Here is a 21,945-nt window from a genome sequence, read left to right as displayed (position 1 = left end):
AGCTGACTGGCTGACTAGCTGACTGGCATACTAGCTGACTGGCTGACTGGCTGACTGGCTGACTGGCTGACTAGCTGACTGGCTGACTAGCTGACTGGCTGACTGGCTGACTAGCTGAATGACGGGATGGTGGCCCTCTGTGTCTGCAGTGGCCAGGTTACCTAGAGAGCAGATTTTCAGAAACCAAGAGGCAAGACACACACACACACACCTCTTCTGTAAAACCCCAGAAGCATACACCAGGTAGAGACAGGGGAGTTAGGTGGAACACTGCAACAACAGCACATTCTGGAAGGTACACTTATCAGCCTGCAGGATTCAAACTTCAAACATCTACATCCGATTAGTCGAGGGACCTAGTCACACATCATCCAGTCCTCTCTTCCTTCTCCTCCACCCCCCTAGCCCTACTCTGTACCCCTCTCCTCCTCTCCTCCACCCCCTAGCCCTACTCTGTACCCCTTTCCTCCTCTCCTCCTCTCCTCCACCCCCTAGCCCTACTCTGTACCCCTCTCCTCCTCTCCTCCACCCCCTAGCCCTACTCTGTACCCCTTTCCTCCTCTTCCTCCTCTCCTCCACCCCCTAGCCCTACTCTGTACCCCTCTCCTCCTCTCCTCCACCCCCTAGCCCTACTCTGTACCCCTTTCCTCCTCTCCTCCTCTCCTCCACCCCCTAGCCCTACTCTGTACCCCTCTCCTCCCCTCCTCCACCCCCCTAAAAAGAGAGAGAGAGAGAGGGAGAGAAAGTGAGAGAGAGAGGGAGAGAGAAAGAGGGGGCCATGTGAGCTTAAAGTTGACAGACTAGATAATACCTCTGGATAAGAATCTGTGGCTCCTGGGTTTCCGTGGTAACTGATTACTGTTTTTAATCTGTAACGAAATGTCAAGTCTGCTCTTAGGCTGGTCCGACACACACACACTTATATACATGAATGCACTCATGCACACACATGCAAACCCCCGCTGGTAATCTCTATGTACATCAAGATCAAGATTGACAATTCTCATCTTAATCTGTGGATTTCTGTAGCATCCAAATACTCTGCAGGTCGTCCACACACACACACACACACACACACGCACACGCACACGCACACGCACACGCACACGCACACACTGTGTCTAGATTACATAATGGAGGATGTCTGGTAGTGCCTGAAGTGGTTAGTTAATTAGTGAAATGTGTGAAAGGTGTGTGTGTCCAACTGTAGCCTTACCTTTCCTCATCACGGTCATGTGACTTGCTGAGCAGTTTACATAATGAAGTACATGCTACACACGCTCTCTCTCCTTCCCTGCCTCTCTCCTGCTCTCTCTCTCTCTCCTCTCTCCTCCCCTCTCTCACTCACTCCGTCCGCCACCATCCTCTTATTCACTTTCTCATTCACACTCTCTCACTCTTCTCTCTTTTCCTCTCACTCCCCCACCCAACATCCCCTCCCTTTCTTACAGCCTCCCTCCCTCCCCATTGATGTCACAGTAGGGAGTAGATAACACACCTTTTCATGTTTCAGAAATATGCAAATGACCTCTGGGCTAATCACCAGGAAGCAGAGATGGAGGGATAAGAAGAGAGTTGGAGAAGAAAGAAAGAGAGGAAGACGGGGCGAGGACCGTCCCCATGCTAAACTGAATGAGTCACGCGGCGTTTAGAGAGACGGAGGCAGGGAGCCTCCTGGGCTCCCCTCTCTCTGTCTCTGTCGCTCTCTTTTCCTCTCTCTCTCTCCCCCTCGCTCTCCCACCTCCTCTCTCTGTCTCTGTCGCTCTCTCTCTCTCTCCCCCTCGCTCTCCCTCCCCCTCTCTCTGTCTCTGTCCCCCTCTCTCTTCCCCCTCTCTCTGTCTCTGTCGCTCTCTTTTTCTCTCTCTCTCTCTCTCTCTCTCTCTCTCTCTCTCTCTCTCTCTCTCTCTCTCTCTCTCTCTCTCTCCCCTCGCTCCCCCCTCTTTGTCACTGTCGCTCTCTTTTTCTCTCTCTCTTTCTCTCCCCCTCGCTCTTCCCCCCCCTCTCTCTGTGTCTGTCGCTCTCTTTCTCTCTCTCTCTCTCTCTCTCTCTCCCCCCCCCCATCTCTCTCTCTTTTCAGTAAATCTTTTATGCTGCTGAAGTCCTGGCTGCTGTGTTTGGGGATTTTTTGGGGTCTTCTGTTCTGTTACAAACGTTCCACATGTAGAGTTAGACATGCTTGTATAAAACTGTTACTGGACAGTTGATGATCTCATAGATTGTAGACCGGGGGTACTCAATAGGCGGACCACGGTCCGGATCCGGACCCAGACGCAATACAATTTGGACCAAAGCCAAAATCAACATACTAGTTTAGTCATGATCCAAGCGACTTTTCATTGGTGCCTATATTGTTTTCCTACTAGATGTGGTTTCTATCTTCTGTGTCTAATCCAAAGATCCAATCAGGAGCTGTAATAGTAATCACCATGACAACTCACTTACTCAACGTTGGCCACAACCTCTGTGGGTCACGCAGGTTGTGTGTGTCATTCTCAACAACGCAGGATAATCGATTTGCTAACGGTAGCTAGCCTACCTGTTTCTTCCTTAGCAAACATTTCAGACAGAATGGACTGACAGGTATGCATCTGTGTTGCCGGTGGGGAACACAAAACCAATGTGTTTAATCTGCAATGAGACGGTTGCCCTTGTCAAAAATGGTAGAGCTAACATGAAACGTCACTTTGACACAAAGCATAGACATTTTGAACAAAATTACCCCCAGAACTCTGAGGTAAGGGTCAGAAAAATAAACCATTATTGTTCCGGACCCTGGACTGAATGGAAATTTGGTGAGTGGACCTTTTGAGTTTCTAATTGAGTACCCCTGTTGTACACAGTGTTGTCCTAGTCCTGACCTTCTGTTGTGAAGTGATGACAAAACACATTCTAGAACACAGTTTAGAACACGGTCTGGAACGTCCTGATCCCTGAGTCCTGACCTCTATAGCCGTGCGCTCTGGTGAGGTCACATCCTGGGAGGTCAGTAGACCACGAGAGAAGACAGGGGAAGGGTAGGGCATGGTAGGACAGGGGAGATCATACGAAATCCTCCTCATTCATGCATGTGTGAGTTTCTGTGTGTGTGTGTGTATTTAAAGGCAAAAGCAGGACAGTGTTGGTCTACCACCATCAGACTCAATATGCTGCCCTCTGTCCTCAAACCCCTCTCTCTCTCTCTCTCTCTCTCTCTCTCTCTCTCTCTCTCTCATTCTTACGCTCCCTCCCTTCCTTCTTCTCTCTCTCTTCTCAATCTCTTCTTCTCTCTCTGCCTCGCTCTCTCCTGTCTAATACCCACAGACTGAGGTAAGCACCAGAATAACAGGGAGCTGATAGACTGTTCCCATCACGCAGAGAGAGGGAGAGGGAGAGAGAGACAAAGAGAGAGAGCGTGAACGAGTGTGATGGAGAGTGGGAGAGAGACAAAGGGAGATGGAGAGAGAGAGATCTGTGAGTCACCAACCCAGCCAATCCCAGCCCTTCCCTCACTCAGCTTGTTGCTTAGGTAACGTGATGTCAGACGGCCCCTGGCGACACCTCTGAGGCGAGAAAGACGTGTGTGTGTTTCGGGGTGTGTGTGTACGTATGTGAGACAGAGAGACAGCAATTACTGACTGCAATGAAAGAAACCTACCAACTGTATGTGTCCCTTTCCCTCTCCGCCCCCAAACCCTCCATCCCTCCATTCATCCCTCCATTCATCCCTCCCTTCTCTTTCACCCAGGCTTCCGTTTCTCTCCCTTTTCTCCCGTCTCTTCCTCCTCCTCCATCTCTCCCTCCCTTTTCTCCCGTCTCTTCCTCCTCCTCCATCTCTCCATCTCTCCCTCCCTTTTCTCCCCTCTCTTCCTCCTCCTCCATCTCTCCCATCTCTCCCTCCCTTTTCTCCCCTCTCTTCCTCCTCCTCCATTTCTCTGCTCCTCCTCTCTAGGAAGTATCAAGCCACACACATCCAGGCTCGTCCACTGGAACATTAACGCGACCCTCAACTATGGCTTTGACAGGATAAAGAGTTCATCAGTGGCACTGTGCATGCATGTGTGTCGGTGTGTATGTGTGTGTGTGTCTTGTTAATCCTTTACAGTGAGCCAAGGAGAGGAGGACGGATGACATCACCTCCCAGCACCCACACAGCCCCCCCACAAACCTGACCTCTTCCTTCAAAGGAAATGTCCATTTATAGTCAAGTGAGTTGCTTTTGACCGGTGTGTGACGTTATTTAGACGGGAAGAGTTGTTTTATAAGAAACTCCATAGAAACACGCAACCACTTGGGATCTGCAGGGATAAATCAGCTGGACACACTCCCACTCTGTCTTTCTCTTTCTTTTTTGCCCTCCGAACTACACACACACACACACACACACACACACACACACACACACACACACACACACACACACATGATTAACGAGCAGAAAAACGGAGGAGAAAAAGAGAGGATGAAGGAGAAAAGAACAGGACGAACTGATGAGGTGAAAACACCAAGAGAGAGGTGGACACACACACACACACATACTCTCACATACACACACACATACTCTCACATACACACACACATACTCTCACATACACACACACATACTCTCACATACACACACACACAGTGGTATCCCCAGGGATTGGGGGTCTTCACGGCACCAGGTTGGGGACGGCCACTTTAACCTGTTTCCAGCTCTCCACTCAGCCAAACGCACGGCTGGGACTCAATCACACATCAGCGCCCCGCTCCCCACAAGCAGAGCCGACAGCACTGGTAGTGGTGGGGGTGGGGGGTGGGGGATCTGGCTCAAGAAAGAGAGGGAGGGCGAGAGCTGAGCGGCAGCAGGAGAACCACGCGCTGCTACTACCTTGAACGTGTTCATGTTGTGTGTATGCGTGTCTTCCTGAGCGTGGCTTGCCACAACACACAAGTGGTCATGTTGTGGTCATGATGCTGTTATGTTGTGTTGTGGTCATGAGCTGGTTGTGGTGTGTGACCTCAGCAGGATATATGACCTGGGGAAGCCCAGATGAACTGGGGCATCTCTCATCCAGGAACCTGTCCTTGATTTATATTGCTTCCTACCTGTGTGTTAGTGTGTATGCGTGTGTGTGTGTGTGTGTGTGTGTGAGAGAGAGAGCATGCGTGTGTGTGCAGGTGGTGATTTAGCCTCAGAGGGCAGAGTTAATACAGAAAGTAAGAGTGCTACATCTTTTCTGTCACTGGACAGAATGAGGTGGTAAATTAGATACACACAGATACACCTTCGCACACACCTTCACACACACACAAACACCTACACACACACACACACACACACACACACACACACACACACAGTAACTTGTACTAGCAGTAGCCTCTCCAGTCTAGCTGTCATGCTGTGTGTTTCCAGTAAAGAAGCTCTCATAATGAGTATTAAAACGGTGCCCTCATGGCCCTAGAGGCAGTGAATGAGTGTGTGTGTGTGTGTGGATCTGTGTGTGTGTGTTTGGATGTGTGTGTGTGTGTGTGTGGATGCCAGGAGATGTGACCCTTGAGGCAGTGAAGGTATTACTGCCAGGTTGTGTTGGCACGAGTGGATGTCTGTGTGTGTGTGAGAGTGTGTGAGAGTGTGTGTGTGAGCGTGTGTGCATGCCAAGAGAGGCCGGTGCCCAGTGCTGGGGCGCTCATCATTGTGTTAATGTGGGAGTAATGGATGCACAACCATACTGGGGCTGGGGTAGACTTGGGCATCACACACATGCACACACACACACACACACGCATGTAGTACACAAACACACATACAGAGGTACGCACACACACACACACACACACACAGAAAAAGGGCAGAACCTGTGATGTAACACAGTTGTTCTATTTGTTAATGAGAATGATAACTTTGGTACTGTCATCACAAAATTGTTGGTTGAGAGTTAATGAGCGCGCGCAGATGATGTGCCAGTGTGTGTTTGCGTGTGCATGTGCGTGCGGGTGTAGGCGTGTGAATGTGAGTGTGTGTAGGAGTTGACATATGGGTGTCAGTTAAGTGATTCGGAACTGTGTGCAAACACACAAGGGTGTGTGTGAATCATCATTTTCAAACACACATGCACACAAACACACAAACACAGAGTCTGCCTGTCTGGGGAGTTACCAGCTCTACTCTGCCATCCTGCCAGCCTAGATACAGCCTAGCAGGAAGAGGCTTAGTGGATCTACACACACACACACACACATATACACTATAGTTATTATCTTTCTCTCTCATTTCTCTCCCCTTTTACTTTCTCTGCCTGTCCGTCTGTCTCTCCATTCTAATTGATCTCTTTCCTCCTCTCTCTCTCTGTCCCATCCCTGCATCCATCACGACGTGGTGGATCAGGTCCACATCTATTCTCTCCACACATAAATCCCTCTCTCTCTTCCTCTTTGGGTAAAATGGCAACAGATCGGCAGAAAGAGGCAGGATATTTACAAATCATCTATCACCACCCCCCCCCCCACACACACACACACAGACCACCTTGACAGCTGCCTGTGTGAGTGACAGGAAAGGCTGAACAGAAAGTGGGACGGATGAACAGACAGATGACAAGAATGCAGGAGAAAAGCCCATTTGCAGAGAGGGAGATTCATCTTCTGTAGTCCCGAGAGCAGCTGATCCCATCCTCCTCCTCTCTCGCTCTCTGTCTCTCTCTGTCTATGTCTCTCGGCCGCTGTCTCTCTCTCTACCTCTGTCTGTCTGTCTCCTCCTACTCTCTCTCTCTTTCTCACACTCACTCTCTCCTCCTACCTTCTGTCTCTCTCTCTACCTCTCTGTATGTCTGTCTCCTCCTACTCTCTCTCTCTCTTTCTCGCTCTCACTCTCTCCTCCTACCTTCTGTCTCTCTCTCTACCTCTCTGTATGTCTGTCTCCTCCTACTCTCTCTCTCTCTTTCTCGCTCTCACTCTCTCCTCCTACCTTCTGTCTCTCCCTTTGTCGCCCTGTTTCACCATTTCTGCTCTGTTTCTCCCTCCCCTTTCTGCCTCCATCTCCCCTTTTTCCTCCCCCATCCCCCCTCCCCATCTCCCCCCTTTCTCTCTCGTTCTCTCAGTGTGTGTGAGAGAGTCTAAGACAGAAGCAGCAGACTTTAACGTTACTATCTGTGACAAGCCAAGCCACACACACACACACACATATACGCGTGAGCAACTGAGTGCTCACACACATACGGCGGGGTTAGCACACACACACAGACAGGCAACACGAGCACAAGAAAGACTGCCCTGAGGACGGCACGCTCTGATACACACACACACACACACAGACTGCCTCTGGATACGGGAGCATGCTGAAGAACCGGAGCCACAAACACAGCAACACACACACTCAGACAGAAGGAGTGGCGTGATGAGGAGCAGAGATAGAGTCGGACTGGAGATGAAGGAGCAGCACCTGGGTGTTACTGGAAGGACTGGGAAATAAACACCACCCTGCACCTGAGGAATAAGGCTCTCTTTCTCTCTCTGCTCTCCCCACTCTCTCCGCGCGCTCTCTCTCTTCCCTTCTCTCTATCCCCTCCTCCCTCCCTCCCTCTCTCCCTCCCTCCCTCTCTCTCGCTCTCCCTCTCTCTCTGCTGAAGACTTGATCTCCCCCAGCCTCTGCTCTAAGCTGGACCTCTCAGCTGTTTTTCTGAACCAATCCTCTTCTCCTCATCCTCCGCTGCTCTCGCTCCACTCCTCGTCCGCCTCTCCTCGTCCCCCCTCTCCTCTCCAGCGGCGCTAGCTGTCGTATCTACTGGATTATTACTATAGAAACGGACACCGCTTCGGTCGCTTGCTCTGCGTCTCTCCCTCTCTCTCCACGAGGCATTTCGTGGTATTTTGGGCTAAGCTGGAAGGTATTCTGGTGTTTTAGAAGGTGAGTGAGTCTCAGCGTTTTGCTCTTTCTTTCTCACACAGCACACACATACAATACGGACAAACACGAACACACACACAACACTACCTTGTTTCGTTTATTTCCATTTGACACACAATGCAAACGCAGTCACGATGAGAAACACACATATATTTAAGATATTATCTGAATTCCTCCTGTGCTTACTGATTGGACACACACACACACACCCACACACACACAAGGACACACATTCACAAGGACACATATCTGGTGATAATTGCTGTCTTACTGCCACCCCATTTCTGGGAAATTCTCAACTAGCAAGTATTGGTGTGTGTATCGGTGTGATTGATGTGTGTATAGGTGTGTGTTTGTTTGTATTTTTTTTGGGGTGGCTGTCTCTTAAACCTGCCTGAACACTCCACAGGTCTTATTACATAGTGTGTGTGTGTGAGTGTGTGTGTGTGCATCGGGGTGTGTGTGTGTGTGTGCGTGCGTGCATGTTTCCAAGGATGTCTGCCAACATTGACACAAGCAGAAAATTGCATTAAAAGAAGGATGGATGGGAGCTTGAACGTTCATTAGCAGCTAATCTATGTTATACCAATGGCAACCAGATAAACACACACACAGACACGCGTGCCTGACTGAACTATTCCTTTTGCCTCATAAGTTATGGGTGGGCTGGTATTTGACAGTATGTGTGTTAGTGTGTGTGCGTGTGACGTGTGTGTGTTCTCTGTTTCCCTCCTCTCATTGTGTGGATCCTCTTAATAATTGATACTGTAGCAGGCTTTGTTAGTAGCCTGGCTTTGTTCTCTCTTCACCAACACTAAGTCACACACACACACACACACGCACACACACACACGCACAGGCACACACACACACAAGCTCCTCAGCTCATTACTGCTTCTGTATGCATGTGTGTGTGTTTGTGTGTGTGTTTGTGTGTGTGTTTGTGTGGGTGTTTGTGTGTGTGTTTGTGTGTGTGTGTTTGTGTGGGTGTTTGTGTGTGTGTTTGTGTGTGTGTGTTTGTGTGGGTGTTTGCTTACACGTGTGCATGAGTGTGAGAGCGCGGGTCTGTGTGTGTGTGTGTGTGTGTTGGATGTGCTACTAAATGGAAAGGAGACGAAGGAAAATATCTACATAAGGAGTTTGTTGACACCTGTTTCAGTAAAGGGAGACCACACACACACACATGGGAGTACACAGTATGTGCAGACAGCTACACCTGCAAGGAGTGTGTGTGTGTGTTTATACGGGGTGTGTTTAGATGGGGTGTGCATGTGTGTTTAGACGGGGGGGGGGGTGTAGAGAGGGAGAAGGGTATTGGGGGCATGGTGGGGGTGCTGTCACTTGATCTTCGAGCACACAGGCCAGTTTGACACCCGAGCATTTACACACTCATACAGGGCTACAGAGGGGGTGTATCTTAGTGCTTGAGCGTGTCTGTATATGTACGGGTGTGTGTTTGTGGACAGGTCCTACTGGGTATAAAAAGCCTTCTGAGAATAGACCACATGGCTGGACACCAGAACCCTTGGACCCAGGGCTCCTGAGTGTTATTACATAGTACACATGGCTAGACTGTGTATCAACACACACACACACACACACACATATACCTACATACATACTCATACACTGACAGACACGTACAGTATGTGTACAAGTCAGCTCAACAGACGACTTTGTTTCGAAGGGAAAAATAGGAGAGGAAAGAAGGAGAGAAGTGGAGAGGGGAGAAGGGGAGAGAAGGAGAGAGGGGAGAAGGGGAGAGAAGGAGAGAGGGGAGAAGGGGAGAGAAGGAGAGAGGGGAGAAGGGGAGAGAAGGGGAGAGGGGAGAAGGGGAGAGAAGGAGAGAGGGGAGAAGGGGAGAGAAGGGGAGAGAAGGAGAGAGGGGAGAAGGGGAGAGAAGGAGAGAGGGGAGATGAGAGAAGAGGAGAAAGGGGGAGAGAAGAAGAGAGGAGGGAAAAGGAGAGGAGAGAGAAGAGGAGAGAAGGAGAGAAGAGAAACAGCTAAAGGAGTACTGTACTGACACACACCCAGGCAGTGAGGATAGAGCAGAGCACAGCAGAACAGGAGGGAGCGGGTTAGGGCAGAGCAGAGTAGAGCAGGTTAAAGTAGAGTACGGCAGGGTAGAGGAGAGCAGGTTAGAACAGCCTGGGTGGTCTAGTCTTGGTGTCTGTTACCCAGCATGAATCAGACAGGTACAAACATCCTTAATGATGCACCACCACAGGGACCAGACCTAATGTCTCCTTCACCTCTCTCTCTCTCTCTCTCTCTCTCTCTCTCTCTCTCTCTCTCTCTCTCTCTCTCTCTCTCTCTCTCTCTCTCTCTCTCTCTCTCTCTCTCTCTCTCTCTCTCTCTCTCTCTCTCTCTCTCTCTCTCTCTCTCTCTCTCTCTCTCTCTCTCTCTCTCTCTCTCTCTCTCTATAGGCCTTTATCCACAGAGAATATTGCCGTTTATAAAACCCCTCTTTATGGCGCTGTTGTTTGTTTACACTGAACCAAGCAAAGACAGCTGTATGCCACCCTGTCTGTGATTTTAGATATCCTTTACACAGACGTTGTTACGGCTCTGTGACTACCTTCACTGCCGGCTTGTTGCCAGCTTCACTGTACAACAGTCACTCCCGACGCTGTGTTCGTACCTTTTGGACAGAACTGTGAGGTGGTAAAAAAGCGCAGCATTCTCGTCTTGAACCGGCTGTGGGGCTTCTGTCTCACCAGCTCTCACTCCTACCATCTATTTGTCTGTCGGTGCATCTGTCCGACAGTCTGCAATATGTCTGTTTGTGTTTGTCTGTACGTGTTTGCCTGTGTGTGTGTGTGTTTGTATGTGGGTGAGTTTGTGTGTGCTCACTAAAAGAAAGGGGATCAGGTGCATGTTCACTCATCTGTGTACAGAGCAAATTCAACTTAGACCTTCTGCGCGCACACACACACACACACACACACACGCGTGTAGACACCCATATAGACACACAGGCAAACACATGCACAACTACACTGGAAATGGGAGTCCCTTAGAGAGTGTTTGTGTTAACCGCCAAGACACACACTCATCTATAATTCATAAAATAAAACACAGAGGGGTTATTTCTGATTGTCTCACACACACACATACATACACACGCACACACAAACACACTCAACAGATACTGACACAAATGGAGAATCTCTGTGTGGTACCAATCTGGTCATTTACTCAACATTAATGCATGGACAGTTGTCAATCCTTACATATAACATACAATCTTCCTCCCGATCTGTAACTCAAACTTGGTTTCTTCCTCCCCAGGTTCTTCACGTGTGTACGACCTCTCTATCACCCCTGGAGGAGAGGAGGCTAGTGTGTAGCCTAGCCAAGCCTGATGCTAAAGCTTCACTAGAGAGGGTGGACGCGGGACCCGCCGCCATGCCTCTCAACAGGCCCTCTGCTACGCCGGCCAGCCCAGGTGAGTACATACCAGAGACACCGATCCATCGGGACAGGTGTGGGCAGCCAAGCACAGAGCGATCGAGCAATACAAGCGTTGTTGATGTTAGCGTTAAGCTAACATGCTCAAACAGCATCAGGATATTAAGATGCAGGCCTAGTATGTTATAGATGATGGAGCATCAACTAACATGCTAACACTAAGAAGCCTACAATGCTAATAATAGCAGCATCAAGCTAACACGCTAGTAGCATAAAGCTTAAGAGCCCAGGAGGAGGAACTCCTTGTGTGTTTGTCCAGCTGCTACTGTTCGCATGACGAGCATCATGCACACACAGTACACACACACACACGATTATGACACGTGACTCGTTAACACGTGTAAGGGTGTTCTGCTGCATTGTCTGAAGAGTTACTGGACCTTGTTTATCTCTGACGTAACCACACAGATTCTATCCTCAGCATATTTCTGTCTCTCTCTCTCTCCCTGTCTCTCCACCTCTATCTCCCTCCATCTCTCTACCTCTCTTTCTCTTTCCATCTTTCTTCCTCTTTCTCTCTCTCTCTCTCTCTCTCTCTCTCTCTCTCTCTCCATCTCCATCTCCCTCCTTCTGAATTAATTTTTCTGTTATGTTGATGCAGTAGCTGAAATAGGCGCACAGGCACACACACACCACACGCGTGTGGTTTGTGGTATTTCTGTTCTGGCTGAAGGGCATGCTGGGATATGAGGGCGGTGAAGCGTTGGATGGGGAAGGGGGCGGTGTGTGTGTGAGTGTGTGTGTGGGGGGGTGGGTCATCGTACAGGAAATGACATAAGCTAGCCTGACATAATGATTAAAAAAAGAACTGGGTTACAGAGGGAATTTAATATTTTTAAAGATGCATTCCTTTTCTGTTAATCAAAATGCCTTCCTTCACCAGCCTCGGAAACTTGCATCTAAACACACGCGCACTTGTATGGACACACACACACAGTGACACACGCTGAGACACACTACACACAACCCTCTCGAGAGAATGGGAATCCCAGGGTGTACTCGGGTGGCATAGCAACAGCTAAGGCGGGGTATACGTGTGCAGTGTGTATGTTTGTGTGTGTGTGTGTGTGCGAATCCTTGAGGTTTTTTTGTGTATGTGTGAGTGGGTGCTTGCTGTGTGTGCTTGAGTGCTTGTTGTGTGTGTGGTATAAGTATATATATTGAATATGAAATATACTGTGCGTACAGTATGTGTTTATGTGGGAGCTGGGTCCACTTTCTCCCCCAGCCAGTCTCCGCACTCCAGTCTCCGCACTCCCAGAAACACGACAACCTCTACTGCAGCTCCCAGAAACACTACATAACCAGCTGTATCAACCTCTACTACAGCTCCCAGAAACACAACATAACCAGCAGTATCAACCTCTACTTCAGTTCCCAGAAACACCACATAACCAGCAGTATCAACCTCTACTTCAGCTCCCAGAAACACTACATAACCAGCAGTATCAACCTCTACTACAGCTCCCAGAAACACAACATAACCAGCAGTATCAACCTCTACTTCAGTTCCCAGAAACACAACATAACCAGCAGTATCAACCTCTACTACAGTTCCCAGAAACACAACATAACCAGCAGTATCAACCTCTACTGCAGTTCCCAGAAACACAACATAACCAGCAGTATCAACCTCTACTACAGTTCCCAGAAACACAACATAACCAGCAGTATCAACCTCTACTTCAGTTCCCAGAAACACAACATAACCAGCAGTATAAACCTGTACTCCAGCTCCCACTCTCTGTCTCCAAGTGTCTGTGTACTCTTCTCCCACTCTGTCTCTCACTCTCTTTCCCTGGCCTCTTTCTCCCTCTCATCCCCCTCTCTCTTGTTCTCTAAGCTCAGAGGCAGTGCTTTTCTGATCTCTGTTTTCTAATCCTCGAACACACATGCGGGCACGCATGCACACACAAACACCACACACAAATAAACACATAGATACATACACACACACACGCCCACACATGCATTGTATAAAAGGATTTATGAATAACCAGTAATATCATTAGCTGGGGCCATGACAAAAAAACAAACATAAAACATCAAGAAGGAAGTTGTGGCAAGCTCTCTGTAGAACAATACCTCATGCTCTTCAAACACACTACAAAGACAGTGACAGAGCGCTAAAGAGGGGAAGAGATGAAGCGAGAGAACAGAGAAAGAAAGGAAGGCCTGTGGTGATGGAGGGAGGAGAAGAAGAGAAGGGAGGTGGAACAGTAGCTTAGCAGCCATATGGCACAAGCACTGATACGTGTGTGTGTGTGTGTGTGTGGGGGGGTATTCATAAGTGTGTGTGGCTGCCTTAGAGTGCGAATATGGCTGTGCGTGTGTTAATAAGCAGGTGTCCATGCTTATTAAGCATGCTTGGGTGTGTGTCTGCTTGTTTGTGAGTGTGTGTGTGTGTGTCAGTGAAGAGGACATCATACCCAGGACCAGGGAAATGTGAGCCATCTGTTTGAAATACACCTTGTTGGATTTGGGATTGAGCCGATGGGCTAGGCTTGGGACATTGGAGCTACTGGACAATCACTGAATAGAATTGTGTGATCTGACGCCTTCACGTCATTGTGTAGTTCGGAAAGTGAAATGGTCTCGGCACCTCACATCTAAACATTTGGGTTCTTGACCTCAAATAAAGATATACAAATTAGTCACTTGTTCCTATGACAGCCAAATATAGGTTTAGAGCATGTCCATGAGGCCATGTCAGGCAAATATAGTGTGACTAGCAGGTCTAGGTTTGGAACGGAGCTATGAAGCTCCTGCTGTGCTGGGCATCATCTCTGCTCCACACAGCCCTCTGTGGAACCGAAAGCTCTCTCTCTCTCTCTCTCTCTCTCTCTCTCTCTCTCTCTCTCTCTCTCTCTCTCTCTCTCTGTCTCTCTCTCTCTCTCTCTCTCTCTCTCTCTCTCTCTCTCTCTCTCTCTCTCTCTCACACACACACACACTCTCACACACACACACACTGACAGACACATATTCTTACACTTAACACACACACAGCTCGGTTCCGTCACAGCATATCAATGATGCGTGCCACTGTTGCTGGTTCTAAGCACTACTGGAGAGGCTGTCTGAAGTCAACAGTGTGACAGCACCAATTACTGCCTGCTTTCCCTCTCACAGAGCGATGTGTGTGAGTGTGTGTGTGCACGCGCATTAAATTATGCTATTCTAGGCTTCCTTTTGGAACACTTGGATAGCTTGTTAGTCAACATGGCGCAACAACCTCTCTCTGTCTCTCTTCTTTACTCACTCCATCAAATTTTTTCTCTCTCTCCCCTATTTCAAACACTCTCTCTCTTTCTGCTTGACACCGGTCCATATAATGCATTTTAAATGCGGACTAATTAATGAGAGAGAAAGAGAGAGAGGGTGAACAAAAGGGGGAGAGGGAGGGACAGGGAGAGAGGGGGAGAGCGAGGGAGACGTTATCAGTGAGAAATGGAGCGCAAGAAAGCCTAAGAACCCTCTTCTGCTGTGAAAACCCTCAAATATGAATTAGACTTAGAGGAAATATGTCTCCTCTCCTCTTCTGTAGCCCTCCCCTTCCCCCTCACCTCTCCCCATCCCCTCCCTTGCACTCCCCCGCCTTAAGGGGAGGTATTAAACATCTCTGATACAAGTGGGACACAGACATCTGATGAGTGCGGTGAGGAGAAAGGGAGATAGAAACGGGAGATAGAAAGGGAGAGAGAAGAGAGGGGGCAAAAGAAGGAGAGGAGGGGAGGAGGGGGAAGATGGAGGGGGAGTGAGGGAAGAAAAGTGGGAGGGAAGATGGGGGAGGGAGAATGGAGGGAGAGGCCGACTCCTTGCATTTGTTGTGTTTCGTATCTTTAGTTGTAACAGATCGATATCATCTGAAGCTGCTGACTTTATCTGCATGCCGGGCTTCCATCAAAACCCCCTGTAACACAGGGAGTGTGTGTGTGTGTGTCTTTATCTGCATTTTGGGACACCAGAAAAACAGCCCTGTACTGGTAATCTTACAAGATAGAGAAAGGGGAGGGGGTTAGGGAGAGTGAGGGAGTGAGTGATGAAGAGGTTGAAAATAAGAGAACAGGAGAATAAGACAGAAGACGTGTGTGTGTGTGTGTACTGTATAGGTTACCCAGGCTGTCTGTCTGCCGCAGAGTACAGATAAAACACCTGTATCATGTGACACTCAACTCTAGCCCTCTCTCTCCCTCTCCCTCTCCCTCTCCCTCTCCCTCTCCCTCTCCCTCTCCCTCTCTCTCTCTCTCTCTCTCTCTCTCTCTCCAAACACGCACAAACACCGCACAGTCTCCTAGAGTTACAGTGTCTGCAGACACCAGAGACAAGGAGGGAGAAAGCAGCAAAGGAGGGTGAGAGGGAGGAAACGGAGTAAGGGTGAGAGGGAGTGTGAGAGTGAGAGAGGGAGGAAAGGAAAGGAGGGGTAGAGGGTGATAGAAGGGTGAGAAAGTGACAGGAGACTATTGTTAGAAACGGTCAAAACATGTTTAATCTTAAACGTTCAAACAATATTGTTGCAGCATGGAAGAGAGGAGAGGACAGCAGAGGAGAGGAGAGAGGTGTGTCGTGAAGTGTTATTCATCAGGGACTCCCAGAACAGAACACGACACAATGTATGATTCTAGAATCTTCCAAACAATCCTGTTTTCCGTTTATACTGTGTCCTGGCTCCAGGCCAATCTTTCCTCCTGGTTTCATCAGAAACACACATAGTAGCTGCATGTAGACATATGCAAATAACAACCAGGGTGTTTAAAATTTCATATGAATGTGATGAAACAAGCTGACGATGAATAAAACACTCTTCCAGATTAAGACTTATGACTTCAGAAACATTTAACCTTGGTCACAGGCTATTACAAACAACAATCTTTGGCATCAGCTCATCCGGTTACCATGATCCAACTAACTCCGGTTCTGTAGCAGACCAGCAATGCGGTCACCCAACGACCTCCCAGACCTTCTAGAATCTATAAAACCTCTGTCTCGTGCAGGAACGTTCTAGAACATCTGGTCTGTCAGAGGTCCAGAACACTGCAGTTCCTGTCAAGTGCTCAAGTCCCTTCAGAGTTCCAACATAAACATGGTTGATTATATATATCTTAGTGGACAGAGAGAGAGAAGGGGAGCGATGGAGAGGGAGAGAGGGAGAGAGAGAGAGAGAGAGAGAGAGAAAGTACATTTGTTCCAAAAACAAGATAGAATGAATATAGGAGAGTGCTTCTTTGAGAGTACTGACAGGAGATGGGAGACAGGGAGGAAGATGAGGAGAGGGAGGAGAGAGGGGGAATAGGAAATACAAGACAGGGGGTTGATTTGTGAGTTAGTTAGAAAAGAAGTGTTACTCTGATTAAAGTAAAAACATAATGACAGAAACGCCAGAGCAAAAGAGAGAGAGAGAGAGAAAGGGGAAAGAGAGAGAGAGAGAGAGAGAGAGATGAAGAAGGTAGGAGAGAAAAAAAAGACAGAGACAAAGGGAGAGAAGGAGAGAGAGGGGCGGAGAAGAGAGACAGAAACAGAAAAAGATAAATAGTGAAAGATAGGGCAAAAGAGAAATCGAGAGAGAAAGAAAAGAAAGCAATAGTCTCCAGTGGTGATTGACGAGTGACCTTGTCACATGACAATGCCCTACACTTTGGCCCACTTTGAGGCCAGCAAATGCCAGCCACACATAGACTGGACACAAACACACACACACACACACACACAGGGCTTGGCTGGCTCTGTCCTCCTCATTAATAACCCGTGACAGCTTCTGGCCCAGCTCACCTCTGTCTACTTCTCACCTCCAGGACTCTGCCAGTCACCACACACACACACACGCACCCGCACGCAAACTCTGCAGGGATATAAGTTAACCCAGCCTGTTTCATGTGTCATTGGGCTCTATCGAATGTATATTTTTAAGGAAGGAAGTTACAATGACTGTGCATAATGCTGTGTGTCCCCCTCTCTCTCCTTCCTTCCACCTCGGTTCTACCTTTCCCTCTCCCCTTATCTCTCCCCATCTCTCTTCCCCTCGCCTCCTCTCTCTTTCCTCTCCCCCCTTACACCCCTTCCCCCTCCCCACCTCCCCCAAGCTGTGCTGTGTGTGCTGTGGGTTCTGTCCGGCCTGGCGCTCCAGGCCAGCAGTTGCCCCCCCCCATGCCTCTGCAGCGCCGGCCTGGTGGACTGCAGCGCCCGCGGCCTCTCCTCCATCCCCCCCCCTGCCAGCCTCCCCCTGGGCGCTCGCATCCTCCTGCTGCCCAACAACCGCCTCTCCTCCCTGACCGCCGGCGCCCTCGCCAACCTCACCTCCCTGGAGAGCGTGGACCTCTCCAACAACTACCTGGACAACCTGCCCCCCGCCCTGTTTAAGGACCTGGGCAACCTCACCCAGCTGTCCCTCCACAACAACTCGCTCACCACCCTGGAGAGGGAGCTGTTCCTGGGGCTGGGCGCGCTCCAGCGCCTGGACCTGTCCCTCAACGGGTTGTCGACCGTACCCCTGGGGCTCTTGGATGAGCTCCAGGGGCTGCGCTGGCTGTCGCTGGCCGGGAACAGGCTCCATGGCCTGGAGAGGGCTGCCTTCGAGCCCCTGGCCAACCTCCAGCACCTGGAGCTGGGGGGAAACCCCTGGGAGTGTGACTGCAACCTCAGGGAGTTCAAACACTGGATGGAGTGGCTGGTGTATAGAGGTAAGGGGGGAAGGAGGGGGAGGAGGGAGTGGGGGACGATGGGGGGGGCAGAAGGAAGATGTGTGTGTGTGTGTGTGTGTGTGTGAGCGTGTGTTAGTGTGAGCAGAAACAGCTCCCTTATGCTAACTAGACAATTCAGCAGGAGAACACACAGGAGGTACAGTATGAAAGCTTTCAGACCTCATGACTTTATAATGACCCTGAACACAGCAGGGTGGCCCCACCTCTTTCAGGGAGACAGGGAAAGGGAGAAAGGGAAAGAGACAGAAAGAGAGAGAGGGACAGAGAGAGAGAGAGAGAGAGAGAGAGAGAGAGAGAGAGAGAGAGAGAGATAGAAAAGAGAATGACTGAGACAGCACTGGATCTTTACTCCTCCAGTTCCAGCTCTGGACAGAGAGGGGGCAGAGCCCGAGCCTCATCCCAGAGACAGTCCTCTCTGTCTGGGGAACATCTCCCCCCCCCCCCCTCTGACCACACTACTGGTACAGCATCTGGAGCCCACTGAGCTACGACAACTAGAGCGAGAAACGAAAGCTAGTGTGTGTGTGTCTGCGTGTTTGAGAGCGTGCGTACGTGTGTGGGAGCGTGTGCGTGTGCATGCGAGTGTGTGTTGCACGAGGGCACATCGTGGTGCAGTCATGTGGCTGTTTGGCATCTGCTTCATCTCATCAGCTGGCATGAGACACGTCATTGCTCTCCACCTGCACAGCAAGCAGCCTGCGAGCTGGAACAGCTTCTTTATCGCTGCCATGCGTCGCATGGCTCCCGACCTAGACAAACACGTTCCGACAGCTGAGAACACTGGCCAGTATGACTCATGAGGTTTTAGTCTTGAACACGCGCACACACACACAAACACGCCGACCCGCACACACACATACACTGCTCAGACGCAAGCGTATTCATGTCACCTCATCAATTATAGAGAGCTGAGGCCATCTCAATCTCCCTGCCTCGGTCAGACAGCACAGTGTTTAGTGTGTAAGTGTGTGGGTGTGTACAGTATGTGTGTGCGTGTAAGTGTGTGTGTGAGTGTGTACAGTATGTGTGTGCGTGTTCTCTCAGGGGTATAATCATGATTCATCTTTAGATAAGCCTGTTGTTTACATGGTGTCTGATGATGAGGGCCGTTGGTAGTCATGGCTCTCCTCCTCTCATGTTCCATCTCTCTTTTCCTCCCTCCCCCCCCCCCTCTCTCTCTCTCTCTCTCTCTCTCTCTCTCTCTCTCTCTTCCCCTCTCTCATCCTCCCACCCTCTCTCTGTCTCTATCTCTTTCTATATCTCTCTATTTCCCTCTCTCTCTCCCTCTCCCCCCGCACCACCCCCGCCCCCTCTCAGGAGGGAAAGTGGATGCGTTGGAGTGCACCCTCCCCAAGGACCTGCGGGGGCGGGACATCCGGGGGGTCCCCGTGGAGATGTTCAACTACTGCCTCCAGTTGGAGGACGAAAACGAAGGGGGCGAGGCCAAAAAAGGAGGCGTCGGGGCGTCGCCGCCCTGTAGCCGCGCCCTCCCCCCCGCCGGCCCTGCCTCCCCCACCTCGGAGCCCGTCGCCCCGGGCGACCCCGCAGCTTTGCCGGACTGCGTGCGCCAGCGGTACAAGCCGGTGAGCGTGCGGCGGGCCATCGGCACGGTGGTCATCGCGGGCGTGGTGTGCGGCATCGTGTGCATCATGATGGTGGCGGCGGCGGCCTACGGCTGCATCTACGCCTCGCTGATGGCCAAGTACCAGCGAGAGCTGAAGAAGAGGCAGCCGCTCATGGGAGACGGGGAGGGCGACGGAGACCCCGAGGAGAAACAGATCTCCTCGGTGGCCTAGAGAGGTCAGGGGTGGAGGGGTCAGGGGTCGTGAGCTAGAGGGGTTTAAGGGTTGAACGACCTTGGTGGGAGAGAGAGGTGACTTCCCTGGTCTATGAACACTCCTCCTCCTCCTCCTGCCTAGGTTCTCTCCTGTGTGGATTACTAGTAAGGACTACACCTTCTCCTCTTTCTCCTCCTCCTCCTCCTCCTCCTGCCTAGGTTCTCTCCTGTGTGGATTACTAGTAAGGACTACACCTTCTCCTCTTTCTCCTCCTCCTCCTCCTCCTCCTGCCTAGGTTCTCTCCTGTGTGGATTACTAGTAAGGACTACACCTTCTCCTCTTTCTCCTCCTCCTCACTTTTCTCCTCCTGGATTAACAGACTCCAGGACAGTATGAACTTCTATGGGATAACCTGTGGAGTATGACACTGGCCTCCAATGCCTTCCTCTGCCCAGCCATGCCCAGCAACCCTGAGTCCCCTGAGGCCTCCAGGCCCTCTCAGCCTGACCGAGCCCTCTGGCCCCTCTGCCTCCCCCAGGCCCCTTCACCCATACAGACCCATAACACCATTCCTGGTATGGACTATAAATCAGGTTAGCATGACATTAAAAAGACTATAAAACTCCAGACTCCTGCACTTTACTTCCTGTTCGCCCATCTGGCCCCTCCCACCCTCCTTGTCCATCCTGCCTATCCTTTAAGATGGTCGCCCTACTCGGAAGGGATTTTAATAAACGAAGGGATTCAAAAAAGCTGCTATTCTCCTCCTCCTTTCCTTCTCCCTCTATCACGCTATCTGCAAGATTCCCTACTTACAGACTTGTTTCTCTCCTCTTCATCCCTCCAGCCCTCTCTGTGTAGTTGCTATGAAAAAACAGCTGGCCCTGCCCACTATCTAACCCCCTTTCGTGATTGGCCCTCAAATCTTCTGGATAACAACAGTGTATTGTCCTCTGTATCTCTACGATAAGGATGATGATAGTCATCATTTTAATTAATATTATTATTATTAATGTATGTTCAGTGTGGTGTGAATCAACTCTCCCAGTATTCATATATGTTAATTTGTTCTCCAGAATTATATTAATATGGTTTGTTTTGTTTTTGTTTGGGTATTAATGTAACTGTACGTTTGTTTGTTTTAGTAGAAGTGGATAGATACACTCAGATACTCGCAGTTTAGTAAATGTGGATTAAAAAGTAGCAAGATTAATCCATCTTTGTAGTTTTGTGTCACAGGAAGGAATACTCTGATAAAGTCTCTGTCAGGCTGAGAACCCCGAGAACTACGCTACCCAGAGTTCAATGCATTTAGTTATTTGTCACAATGTGGAGACTAATGATGGCAATATCTTGATATTATAGAAACATTTCCTTATCTATGGGTGAGATGGAGCAGAGAATAGATGTAGAACACCTGATATGACAGATCTGAATGGACACTAAGCTAGACACAGCCCATCCAGCTTTGCAGAAATCGACTCCAGTTTAGGATCAATATATTAAGGATGAGACACAGCATCTGATGACACATATTTTGCTGAAGTAAATTGTGCTTTTGGATAACTGAAAGCATTAAATGGACTCAAGATTAGCTCAATTTGGCATTGGAGTGGATTTATGACTCAAGTCATGACAATTTGCAACAAATTGTCTGATAACTTGGTTTCACAAATGTTTGGATTGGAGTTACCACGTGTCCCATGAAATTGGGGTGATGATATTGTCTCATCCCTGACATATTCGATTCTATTGCTGAACCAAGAACGAACATTTGACCAATGACCCTGCTCTGTGTAGTTTGGGACAGCTGGTCCTGCCCACTAATCCCCTTTTATGATTTGCCCTTAGATATTCTATATTACAACAGCATATTATCCTCTGTATCTCTACCATACAGATGATGAAAGTCAAGATTTTAATGACCATTAAAATATACCCTTACTCATTTGCATGGATGGAAAGATAGAGCATAAACATCACTTTAACACATTGTTCCCAGTATAACCAGAAAGAACAGTGTCATGGGTCATATTCCTTATTGTATCAAGGCTGTGTTTGATCAACCACAGCTGTAGAGTTGGTATTGACAGACCAATGACCATGATAAGATGGGCCAGGGCTCTGTGTGTGTGTT

The 21,945-nt window shown here is 49.4% G+C and overlaps 2 protein-coding genes across 2 annotated transcripts in view; one reads left to right on the top strand and one right to left on the bottom strand.

Moving 5' to 3' along the window:
• cacna2d4a (calcium channel, voltage-dependent, alpha 2/delta subunit 4a) overlaps positions 1-21,945 on the bottom strand; it is a 56,337-nt gene that overhangs the window by 14,288 nt on the left and 20,104 nt on the right. The gene's annotated exons all lie outside the window — the stretch shown is intronic.
• Positions 7,651-21,408, top strand: lrtm2a (leucine rich repeat transmembrane protein 2a). The gene is made up of 4 exons (XM_084701021.1): positions 7,651-7,864; positions 11,156-11,312; positions 17,413-18,009; positions 19,348-21,408. The coding sequence occupies exons 2-4, from the start codon at positions 11,273-11,275 to the stop codon at positions 19,824-19,826; spliced, it is 1,116 nt and encodes a 371-aa protein (XP_084557147.1). The 5' UTR covers positions 7,651-7,864; positions 11,156-11,272; the 3' UTR covers positions 19,827-21,408.

Source organism: Hypomesus nipponensis, chromosome 7 (assembly GCF_054491055.1).
Source record: "Hypomesus nipponensis isolate SF chromosome 7, ASM5449105v1, whole genome shotgun sequence".
Classification (NCBI taxonomy): Eukaryota; Metazoa; Chordata; class Actinopteri; order Osmeriformes; family Osmeridae; genus Hypomesus; species Hypomesus nipponensis.
This window is presented reverse-complemented; position numbering and strand designations above follow the sequence as displayed.